Source organism: Callorhinus ursinus, unplaced genomic scaffold, assembly GCF_003265705.2.
Source record: "Callorhinus ursinus isolate GAN/ISIS: 27379988/994484 unplaced genomic scaffold, GSC_fseal_2.0 scaffold84, whole genome shotgun sequence".
In the NCBI taxonomy this organism is placed as follows: Eukaryota; Metazoa; Chordata; class Mammalia; order Carnivora; family Otariidae; genus Callorhinus; species Callorhinus ursinus.
Window position 1 is genome coordinate 2,900,114 of NW_027397146.1, and position 12,323 is coordinate 2,912,436.

Below are 12,323 nucleotides of genomic sequence, written 5' to 3' on the forward strand. Positions count from 1 at the left end.
GACTTTGTCAAGATAAAAAGCTTTTGTAGAGCAAAGGAAACAGTGGACAAAAACCAAAGGACAACTGACATACTGGGAGAAGATATTTGCAAATGTCTTATCAGATAAAGGGCTAGTATCCAAAATCTATAAAGAACTTATCAAACTCAACACCCTAAACAAAAATAATCCAGTCAAGAAATAGGCAGAAAACATGAACAGACATTTCTCCAAAGACATCCAAATGGCCAACAGACACATGAGAAAATGCTCTACATCACTGGGCATCAGGGAAATACAAATCAAAACCTCAATGAGATACCACCTCACATCAGTCAGCATGGCTAAAATGAACAAGGCAGGGAACGAGAAATGCTGATGAGGATGCGGAGAAAGGGGCACCCTCCCACACTGCTGGTGGGAATGCAAGCTGCGGCAGCCACTCTGGAAGACAGCATGGAGGGTCCTCAAACAGTTAAAAATAGAACTAGCCTACAACCCACAATTGTAGTACTAGGTATTTATCCAAAGGATACAAACAGTGATGTGAAGGGGCACATGCACCCCAATGTTTATAGCAGCAATGTCCACAATAGCCAAACTACGGAAAGAGCCCAGATGTCCAACCACAGATGAATGGATAAAGAAGCTATGGAGTGGGGGCGCCCGAGTGGCTCAGTTGTTAAGCATCTGTCTTCGGCTCGGGTCATGATCCCAGGGTCCTGGGATCGAGCCCCGCATCGGGCTCCCTGCTCAGCGGGAAGCCTGCTTCTCCCTCTCCCACTCCCCCCTGCTTGTGTTCCCTCTCTCGCTGTGTCTCTCTCTGTCAAATAAATAAAATCTTAAAAAAAAAAGATGTGGAGTGTGTGCGCGTGCGTGCACACAGGCACGCGCGCACACACAAACACAGGAACATTACTCAACCATCAAAAAGAATGAAATCTTGCCATTTGCAAAGACATGGATGGAACTGGAGGGTATTATGCCAAGTGAAATAAGTCAGTGAGAGAAAGACAAATTCCATACGATTTCATCATATGTGGAATTTAAGAAACAAAACAGATGAACATAGGAGAAGGGAAGGGAAAATAAAATAAGATGAAAACAGGGAGACAAGCCATGACCCTTGACTCTAGGAAACAAACTGAGGGTTGCTGGAGGGGAGGTGGGGGGGGGGATAACTGGGTGATGGGCATTAAGGAGGACAGTTGATGTAATGAGCACCAGGTGTTATATGCAACGGATGAATCACCATATTCCACCCCTGAAACTAATAATACACTGTGTGTTAACTAAATTGAATCCAAATAAAAATTAAAAAAGGAAAACAATTACAACAGCATCATAAAGAATAAAATACTCAGGAACAAATTTAGATGTGTACACTGAAAGCTACAAAACAGCTTTGAAAGAAACTAAGAAAACCTAAATAAATGGAAAGACACCCCATGTTCATGGCTAGGAAAACTTAACATAGTTGATGGCAATACTCCCCAAAATGATCCACAGATTCAACACAATCTCCATCAAAATTTCAGTTGGTTTTTTTGCAGAAAGTGACAAGCTGATTCCAAAATTCATATGGAAATTCAAGGGATCCCCGATAGCCAAAACAATCATTGAAAAGAGCAAAATTGAAGGGTTCACACATTATAGCTGACTGTAAAACTACAGTGATCAAGACAGTGTGGCATTAGGACAGATATACAGATCAATGGAACAGAATGGAGAATCCAGAAATAGACCCTCACATTTACAGTTAATTGATTTTCAACAAGGATGCCAAGACAATTCGATGAGGGAAGAACAGTCTTTTCAACAAATGGTGCAGGAAAAACTAAACAGCCACTGCAAAAGAATGAAGTGGGACACATACCATACACCATACATAAAACTAACTCAAAATGGATCAAAGACCTAACTGTAAGAACTAAAACTATAAAACTCCTAGAAGAAAACACAAGTGTCAATCTTCATGACTTTGGATTTGGCAATGGATTCTTGGACATAAGGCCAAAGTGCAAGCAACAAAAGAAAAGGTAAATAAATTGGACTTGATCAAAACTAGAAACTTTTGTGTTCCAAAGTATTCATCTGGTATGGGAATGGGAGAAAATATTTGTAAATCAAATCTCTGAGGGACGCCTGGGTGGCTCAGTCAGTGAAGCGTCTGCCTTCGGCTCGGGTCATGATCCCAGGGTCCTGGGATCGAGCCCCGCTTCAGGCTCCCTGCTCAGCGGGGAGTCTGCTTCTCCCTCTGCCTCTGCCTGCTGCTCTCCCTGCTCGTGCTTTCTTGCTCCGTCAAATAAATAAATAAAATATTTTTTTAAAAAAAATCAAATATCTGGGCGCCTGGGCGGCTCAGATGGTTAAGCGTCTGCCTTCGGCTCAGGTCGTGATCCCAGGGTCCTGGGATCGAGTCCCGTGTCGGGCTCCCTGCTCCTTGGGAGCCTGCTTCTCCCTCTGCCTCTCTCTCTCTCTCTCTCTCTCTCTCTCTCTCTCTCTCTCTCCCTGTCTTTCATGAATAAATAAATAAAATCTTTAAAAAAAAAAATCAAATATCTGACACGGCTTGTATCCAGAAAATAAAAAGAATTCTTACAACTCCACAATAAACAACAAATAACCCAATTAAAAAGTGGGCAAAAGAACCAAATATAGACATTTCTCTATAGAAGATCTACAAGTGGCCAATAAGCACATGAAAAGATAACCAACATCATTAGTCACCAGGGAAATGCAAATCAAAACCACAACGAGACAGCCCTTCCCACCCACCAGGACGGCTGCAATCTAAAAGATAAACAGATGTTGGTGAGGATGTGGAGAAACTGGAAACTGCTGGTGGGAATGTAAAATGGTACAGTCACTTTGGAAAAGTTTGGCACAAAGTCCCTCAAAAACATGTCTTCAGTTAAAAACGTACACAGTGACATTCATAGCATTAGTTATAATAGCCAAAATGTGAAAATAATTATTTCAAAAGCTGGACAAGATTTCCAGGGCAGGGGAGGGTTTCTTTGAGTGACGTGGGCATGGATTAGGGGCACCCCCGTAAAGAAAGCTGCAGGAGGGCAGCTAGTCAGGGAAAGTGCATGGGCCTGGGACCGGGGCCTGGGTTCGAGGCGTGACCCTGTCACCCAGTGACCTAGAGCAAGTTGTTTTGACACCTCCCCTGTGAAACGGGACTAGGACAAGTACCTCCTGCCACAGGTGAGTGTGACAACTACTGGCATATAAGGTACTTACGCCAGGGCCAGTGGGTATGAAGTCTTCAACTGAGGACAGGCTGTGCTCTGTCCTTTCGGGCACCATAACCAGAGCTCTGCCTGCGGCCTCCTCAGTTGTGCTCCCCATCTTGGCCCCAGGGGCGGCTAGAGTCTGTGCAAGGGAATCCTACAGACTGCTGCCCCAGGGGGCTTAGGAGCAGTGGCTCGGGATGCTGGCTCCCTAGACTGAGGAGCAAAGGCCTGGGGAAAGAAACCCCTCCCACCCCTAACCCGGCCTCACCGAGGCCCCCAGCCTGTGGGGCCAGACAGGACCCTCTCTTACCTTCAGGAGCTCCTGGTCATCCAGCCCACACAGCATCAGCTCATGGCCTAGTTTCACCATCTCTGTCGGAACACAAGGATCCTGTTACTGCAGACGCCCACCCAAACAGGAGGGGATGCCATGCAGCCAGGGGTGCCCAAACGTGCAGAGTGCCGAGCGCTGCTCTAGGGAGAGTGCTTCTGCTGTGGCATTGGCGGGCCAGTGCCCAAGAGGCCACGCGGGGCCACAAGGCCTGGGCGGACAAGGAGGCAGAGGGACAACATGCCCAGGACTGCCTCTTGCTGTGTGACTTACACCTCTGTGGGTATCAGTTTCCTGCACTGAAATAAGGGGTCACGTCTGATGTTCTTCCATATAAGGAACTCTGGCTTCTAGCAGAAGCCAGCCAGCCACCTGAGGAGCAGACGCAGAGCTCAGGGAACCTTCTAAAGTTGCTGTGTGCCACCGTTTCAGAGAACCATGGCTCACATGTGTCAATTTCCTACAGGTCTTCATCAACATCTCCTTTCCCCTTGCTGGCAACTCTAGGAGGTGGGCCGCAGCTCCATTTTACAGATTGGGAAACTGAGTCACTGCATGGTACAGGGACTGCCCGGCCACATCTGAGTAACCATCTGATATATCGAGAAAGGCCAGGACTTGGAGCTAGAAAGCCTGGGGCCAATGTCAGCTCTGCGTCCCCGACCTAGCCCTGGGGCAATGTCTACTCCTTCATAGGCAAGGCCCATCTCCTACCCCCACATGCTCAGTAGTGGAACAGGCCGAACTCTGGCATCTGCTTTGGAAGGTTTGGTGCAAGAAGCAAGTAGAACATCTATGCCAAAGCATTAGTAACCCTGGAAACACGGTAGGAATACCAGTTAGACCCCCAAGCATGCCCACTGCCCACAACCCTGAACCCCAAATCCTCGTGTGCTCCGCGGCTCCTCTCCTGCTTAGCCCACACCCAAGTCTTAGTAAGTCTGGCCAATCCTCCCTTCACGGTAAACCCAGGATCTGGCCAACACTCCACTTTCACTGCCCCCCCTCCCATCTCTTGCCTGCATCACTGCAAGAGCCTTCCAGTGGTCTCCCTGCCTCTGCTCAGGCCTCTGTTCTCAACTCAGTGGCCTTAGGGACCCTGTTAAACCCAAAGTCAGGCCACAGCTTTCCTCAGAATAAAAGCTGTCCTTCCATGGCCTGATCTGGCCGGCCCCGATGCCTCTCTGCCCTCACCACTCTCCCCTTGCTCTCCACTCTGCACCAGCCACCTGGGCCTCCTTGGTACTCCTCACAGCTGCAAGGCACATGCAAGCCTACCTCAGGCCCTTTGCACTTGCTGTTCCTTTGCCCTGAACACTACTCTTCCTGATATCTGCCTGGCTCGCTTCCTCCCTTCCTGCAAGGCTGTGTTTAAAAGAGAGGCTTTCCCCAATGATCTTAATCAACAGTACCACCCTTCTCCCAACCCACCCATGTACCACTTTGCCCTCACTTGGCTTGGTTTATGGCACTTGTCACCATCCAACACAGAATTTCGCTGCCTTCATTTATCACCTGTCTCTCTCAGCCGCCACATGAGTGCCACGTGAGCAGCACAATTCACCACTGCACAGCCAGCACCCAGAACGATGCCAGGTGAGTAGGAGACACTCCACAAATAACGCTCAAATGAATTCAGGAATTCTCCTAATCCTCTCTGGAGGATTATACCCTTTGACAAGCACTCATGTCTGCGACCTGCTCTGACACTCAGCGCACTCCCATGAGGTGGGCAAGGCTCAGGTTATCACCCCCGCTTGACAGAAGAAGAAACTAAGGCTGGGAATGGCAAGGTCAAGGCTTTGGCTGGGCTAAGGGCAGGGCTGGCATCTGTGCGTGGGTGTGTGTTAAAGAATTCAGATGTAGTCTGATGGTTCACCTGGCCTTTACATGGTCCGATCAGTAGGAAAAGTGCCAGACATAACACACTGGGGAGAGGGGGAGCACTTCTGTGCAGCCCAGGCCGGCCCGCAGGCCAGTCCTGCAGGCTCCAAAACACAGCACCCTGTTCTTCCAGCCCATTTCAGCCTCGGGAGCAAGTGTCCCTGGACAATTAATTTGGCAGTGAGAGCTGGGGCCTGCACTGGAGCTCCAGGGTCCAGGTCACCCACCCTGGAACAGCTGAGCCAAATGCAAGCCCACAGAAAATTTGACTTTTAGAGACACCATAGTGAGGACTGTAATTTACTCCCCTTTGCCTAATGTTCATTACCAGATTAAGGACAGTTTCTGCCAACAAAGGATCGAAAAGAAGCCGTTACAAGACAAGCCCCTACGGAGAGCTGCCCAGCGCAAACACAGCAGGAGGCAGGATGATGGGGACAGAACCAACCAGAAGCATCGGCAAGAACCAGTCTCTGCCTCCAGTGCTTTGGTGGATGGGCTGGACAGAGTGACACGTTCCTGATCTCATTCACATGCCCCTATAAGAGGAACCATCCCCTTTGCCCATGCATAGTGTGTGTGTAGTAGGGCGCGCCCTGATTCTAGAAGGCTCTGGCAAGATCTCCAGGGTGTGCACCAGCCAGAAGTAAACACAATCCAATGGGAAATTCAGTGCAACTTGCCAAGGAGGCCATGCACCAGCTCAGAATTGTCCAGAATCCACCACCCAACTCCAAACTCCCGTAACACAGACCCACCTTGGATCTTCACCTCAACTGGGGCCCCCTTCAGCGAGCTGAACTTGTCTTGCCAGGAGGGACAGACCCTGTAGGGAAAGAGCGAAACTGGTCAGTCCTGAGCAGGCAGCAGAGGCCCCCTCATGACCCCTCCTTACATGTGCTCTGAAAAAGTGAATTACTTGTGCAAGTGCTAAATACCACTGAAAGGTTCACTTCAGATAGGTAATTTTATGTGATGTGAATGTCAACTCCATAAATTATTAGGGAAGAAAACCACAAAATATTTCTGAAAGTATACCTCAGAAATGTGAATCTGAATACTGAAATTTAAATTCTCACGATAGGGCGCCTGGGTGGCTCAGTCAGTTAAGTGTCTGCCTTCGGCCCAGGTCATGATCCCTGGGTCCTGGGATCCAGTCCCATGTTGGCAGCCTCCCTGCTCAGCAGGGAGCCTGCTTCTCCCTCTCCCTCTGCCCCTCCCCCTGCTCGTGTTCTCTCTCTCACGCGCACTCTCTCTCACATAAATAAATAAAATATTTAAATTCTCACAATAAGAAGACAAAATGACTGCCCAAGAGGAAAGTCCTGAATTCCTCAGAGCTCTAAGCTCTTTCTCAGAAGGAACCACGGGGCTGGCTTTTCTCTCAACCATGGTGCAGGTCTGTTTGAAGGATGTCCACCAAGGCCCTTCCTGCTCTAGCATGCTTGCAGGCCCTGCCTGGGTGTCCTCTCACACCTCTCTGCACACACGTGCATCTGCTCTTCTCGGCCTGGAGTACTTTCTTCCCGCCTGGCCCAAGCACACTGGCTCTGACTCATCCCGAGAAGCCCATGGCTGACATCGCCTCCCCAGGGAAGCTGGGGAAGGGCCAGGCATGCCCACAGACACTTTGGCATCCCTCCGTCACAGGAGAACCTGGGCACTGCCCTCCCACTGGGCTCTCACCTCCCAGGCTGCAGGCTTGCTGAGGCCAGGAGATAACTTTCCATCCTATACTTTTGGGGTCTAATGCCATGGAGGCCAGCACAAAAAAGGCAACCAGTGTGTATTAACAAATAAACGACCACGGCCTCGTGCCATGGAATAATCTGCCATTAGTAAATGTCCATGCTTAGCCCTTTCAAAAGAAGGACATTTTCTCTTTTTAGAAAAGCTTAAATCATTGTGAGATTACCCTACTCCAGGTCACAGCTTTAAACCATTTAGGGGCTCCTAGTGTGATAGGCTCTGGGATCACAGCTCCAGCCTCCTGGATTGAGAGACAGCAATCCCAGCTGCCCCCCCACCCAGGTCCAGCGGAGCCCCAGCCTCGGCGGTATCAGGATAAATGGGACAGTGGCCACTCATAAGCATCTTGCCTTAAGACAGCGAGCTGACGGGCAAAACCGTTCCCAGACACAGACCATATCCAAAGGCAATAAGGGCTACAATACCCTGAGAGCCCCCCCCAGGAGGTCTCCACCATGAGCAGGGGTCAGCCTGAGCACCACACCCCAGACGTGAGCTCCAGGCCTAGCACAGCACCGAGGCCGTGGGAGCAATCACTCTGGGGGCTGAGCCTGCCGCCTGCTTGCCAGGGAGTCTCAGCAGCTGGCTGCCAGGGCAGGCCCTCCCTACAGAAAGGTAAGAGGCTCTTTCCACAGGACAGTGAGGGCCAGGACTCTACTCTGCCATCCTGGTGTGGAGGCCCGCCAGCCCTAGGGACCTGCTGACTTAGCATGCTAGAAAAGGGCACGGCAGCTGTTCCAGGGAGAGGGCTCACTTCTCCTACCCCAGGACCATGCCTCTAAATGAACGCCCTGCCTCCCAGGCCACACCTGCCCTGCCCATACTGGGGCCCTGGGAGCCGGCAGGGCCACCCTGAACCTGAGGTCCCAGGCCCCATACTGCAGGACTACAGTGGAGAGGGGGCCTCAGCTGCTTCGCCTGTCTTCGTGACTCATGAAGGCAACCAGCTCTTCTGCCAAAGGGGGAGGGGGCAGAAGGGGCAGAAGGAGCCCCTACCATGTGAAATGCTAGGAGGCTGGGCCCCGGGCCTGGTTGCTGGGCAACGCTCCCACTTACAAGGCACCAAGGAGCGGAGAGCACTCAGCAATCCATCGGGCTGGACACAGCAAACCACTTCAACACACTAAAGAACAAATCCACAAAAGCCTAAGTGACCTCACTCAGAAAGGGCTTTCATTAAAGTTGATCTTCCTGAGGCAGCAGGGCAGAAACTAAAGGCACTCAAGGCCTTGAGAGCAAGTATAGTTCTTCAGGAGTCAAGGAAACCCAGGTGCCTTGAATTCAGCAACCCAGGGGGCCCTGCAGCTCTGCTCTGCCCCCACACCGAGGACCAGCCTGGCACATGGGTCACCCAGAGCCAGCATGCTGAGCCCCAAGGTCAACGCCAGGTACAGCTTCCAGGTTCCACCCAGAGCAAGGTGGACAAGGTGACCCTAATCGAGGGCTGAAGTGGTGAAGCCATGTGCAAAGAAAGCCAGTATGAAATGCGGGAGAAGCTGAACTCTATCCAATCCTCTTTTCGGGACCTTGAAAGGCCTATGGCCCTTTGCCAGCTCGGGATCGTAAGAAGCAACTGTACGTTCCCTGTCTATTCTTTCAAATTCAGCTGCTTGTATTTATAAAAGTACTTAAAGCATTTGAGGAATGTACCCACAGACTCCCACCCAGCAGGGTGCCCCAGTCCCCAGCATCAGCCTAAGCCAGGCAAATCTGGGGTCCCTCCCATGAGAGCCTCGCCAAGACATGGCTGTGGCACCCCTCCTCCTGGGGGAACACTCGAGACCCCTGCACTAGCCCAGGCCATCCCCACTACTGCCTCTCCTCCCAGACTCCTGGACCATGCACTGGTCCTTCCAGGGCTGGCAGTGGCCATCATGTGAGCCATCTGTCGTTCCAAGGCAGGCTCCTGCCATCTTTTCCTGGGGCTGCCCTCCATCGTCTCCCCTCCAAATCCATCCACCACAGAACCCGAGTCACCTTGCCAAAATGCCAATTTCAGTATGTTGCTTCCCTGGTCCCATGCGTGCCCTGCCTAGAGCATCCAGTGGAAAGGCCCTCACGTGGCTTGCAGGGCTCTGCAGGAGCTGCCCCAAGCCGCTGTTGGGCTCACTGCAGCCCAGCTCTCCCTCCCACGCCTCGATTCCTCACTCCGGTTGAAATGAGCACCCACCATTACCTGTCCCCTCCCAGATCAAGTGCCACCTCCTCCGTGTCGACATGCATACCACTCAGACTGCAGAGGTGTGCCCAGCACTGGGATTCACATCTAGGCCTTTTGTAGCCACTAGAGCCCCCACTCCTTGAGGACACCCGTCCGTGCCTGAGGCGCCTGGAATGACACATGGGTGTGCACGTGTCCATGCACCTGCTTATCATCCAACAGCCTGGAGCACATTTCAAGTATGTCCAACACTGTGCAGCAGCCTGGGGCTGACACACAAGTCCTGCCTGGCCACATGCCCTTCAGCAGCTCCCAGTGCTTTGGAGAGCCAGACAGGACAGCAGGCCAAGACAGACCCAATGGGCTGAGGGCTCTGGGAGGGGGTGTGCTCAAAAGGTTGTGGGTATCTGAGGGGAAAGAGGGATATGTTTTGCCCTGGGAGCCGGAGACTTTTAAAAAAGAGTTGGGACGTGTGAGCTGGGGACTTTTAAAAAAGAGTTGGGACGTGTGAGCTGGGTCTTTGAAGGTTATGCGGAGACCTGAGGGTGCTTCCGGGAGGGAGAGCAAAAGGGTACGAGAGTGCTCTGAGCAGAGGCCTGGGGAGGGCCTGGGGAGGGCCTGGAGGACAGGCTGCTGGAAATACAGAGGCTCAAACATGAAAATGCCTCCCCTCCCTCCCAGCCATTCGTAGGACACCCAGCCCAGGGCCAGGCCTGCTGGTGTCCCATGGCCTGGCAGGTACACCAGCTGGGTGCAGGCTGCATCCTCGCTGCTCCACCACCAGGCTCCTGTCCAGGCATCTTCCTGAGCTGCAAGGGCAGAGAGGCAAGGCTGAAGAAGAACAGGCCCAGACCTGGCCTCCTGAGAGACTCCTGTACCAACCGACCATGGCCACTCCAGAGAGGGCCCTGGGGGTCCTGCCCAACAACACAGGAGCCTGTGCTCCATGAGAGGCTTGGTCAAGCCTTCCCCACTGTAGCCTTGAGACAGATGCTCAGCTCATGGGCTGCTGCTCACAAGGAACAGACATTCCTTGGGACTTTCTGGATCTTTCCCTTTGCCATCTGGGTAGGCTCGGCTTCCCTTGCACAGAGCCAGGCACACCCACCAGGGCACTCCTTGACCTGAAGGACTGGGAAACAGGGTCTTGGCCCTGCTTGTCACTCCTCAATGGCAAGATGCAAGACAGTTCACAAGTCCAGGCTGAGGATGAAAGGATCGAGGCCCCTGCCAGCTCTGAAACTAGTAAAGCAAAAGGAGAACACTCAGAAGCCCAGCTCAGCACTTTAGCAAGGCGGCAAACAGACCCGCTAAAGCACTGGCATGGGGGCTGGGGGCAGCACTCTCAAGGCAAATTTGAGCATGGTTTCCATGGCTGGCACCTCTTACCCAAACAGCTGTTCTCACGGTGACCTGGAGTAGGGTATGGAGCCATCTGGGAGTACCACTACTTATAAAAATATCAAACACCTATCTTTCCCAGGCGGGCTGAGCGGCGCCTGGTGTACCCCAGGGATGGGGAGGAAGAAACAAAGATGTTACCGAACACACATCCACTCCAGGATTTCCAAGCGGTACTTCGAGGGACTACACAGCAGTTCCTGAATGGTCTTAGGTTCTGTGATATAAAGACCCTCAAGGACCGGGCAGTTGAGAGCCTAAGCAAGGAAAGGAAAACCAGGAAGCTTTAGAAATCGAGGAGGACTTCAGGGCTGAAATGCTCCTCCCTTCACACACATTTCCTACCCACCAAGCACACACCAGGCTTGTTAGCACACATGGGCTCCGCAACCCCCACCGCCCCCTGGCAGCGCCCTCCCTCCATCTTGCCCAGAGTTAAAGTTTCCTCATTCTCAGTCCACATCCCCAGGGGCCTGTCACCCCACCTCCTTTAAGTACTCCCGCTCTAGCCTCATGTAGCAGTTTAACCTAGTAGCAACTAGGGGCTTTGGCAAGACTCCGAGATTCTGATCCAGGCTCCCAGCTATGGGACCACAGGGAAGGGCCAGGGAGAAGGCAGAGAGCACCTATCTGGAGTACGCGGGGGGGGGGGGGGGGGGGGGGGGGGGGGCGGGAGGAAGGGGGGGGGGGGGAGGGGGATGGGGGACAGGCAAGGGGGGGTGAGGCAGAGCAGCGGCGGTTCGTGTGGCACCTGGGATGGCAATCTGACCTCGTAGGGCGGGTTTCCTCACTACTGCCACCACGAGCATCTGACTCTGACTCGACAGGGTGGCACGGACTCTGCCTGTCTCCCCCTAGACCCCGTGAGCTCCCTGAGGCCAGGGCCCGTGCCCTCCCCGTGTCTGCATTTGCTTCGTGCGCCCGGCAAGGTCCTGCAGAATTCCTGCAACGTAAGTTAAGGTGCAGCACGCGCGTGGCGCCGGCCCGAACTAACACGCACGGACCACGGAGACAGCAAGCGCGAAGGCCCAAGGCCGCCCAAGGAGCAGAGACCGGACACAGGCCGCGGCCGGGAACTGGCCGCGCGTGTGGCGCTGCCGACTTCCGCAGTAGGCCCTGCCCACCCCGCCGCCCTGGCCCCCGCTGCCCCCGGCGGGGGGGGGGGGGGGCGCCCCCCGGCCCCGCCCCCCCCGCCCCCCCCCCCCCCCCCCCCCCCCCCCCGCCGCGCCCTCCCCTTGGGCCGCAGCTCCACGCGCGCCTGGGCACCACCCAGGAGGCGGGCCTCGGGGGAAAGGGCGGGGCGCGGGCGAGCTGGGCCGGGCCCTCTTTGGCCCCCTCGCTCGCGTCGCCCCTGCTAGCCGCCCCGGCCGAGCGGGCGTCGGGGCGAGCCTTCGCCAGAAGAGGGCGCTCCTGCCTCGGTCGGGTTCTCTGGAGGATGGAGAGGCGCCCGGCGGGTGGGACTTAACTGGGACTGAGCGTCCTGGCTCCCTGTGCGGGGCTCTATATCCCGCCCTGTGTGGGGCTCTATCTCCGTTTTCCCACACTCACAGCTGTAGTTAGAGGGAAGTTCCTTGTG

At 53.7% G+C, this 12,323-nt stretch overlaps 1 protein-coding gene across 11 annotated transcripts in view; it reads right to left on the reverse strand.

The window, feature by feature from the left end:
- HAUS7 (HAUS augmin like complex subunit 7) overlaps nucleotides 1-11,861 on the reverse strand; it is a 30,402-nt gene extending 18,541 nt beyond the window's left edge. The window contains exons 1-7 of one of the 11 annotated variants that reach the window (XR_012376753.1): nucleotides 11,517-11,861; nucleotides 10,889-11,004; nucleotides 10,455-10,588; nucleotides 9,817-10,155; nucleotides 9,362-9,781; nucleotides 6,195-6,262; nucleotides 3,532-3,593 (exon numbers count right to left, since the gene is read on the reverse strand). Coding sequence is in view for 10 of the 11 variants with exons in the window: in XM_073887887.1 (XP_073743988.1) it covers nucleotides 3,532-3,593; nucleotides 6,195-6,262; nucleotides 9,362-9,561 (330 nt within the window). In the remaining variant the exon portion in view is untranslated. The other 10 variants (XM_073887887.1, XM_073887888.1, XM_073887897.1 and 7 more) reach the window with 10 other exon arrangements.
- Nucleotides 11,862-12,323: the final 462 nt, after the last annotated feature.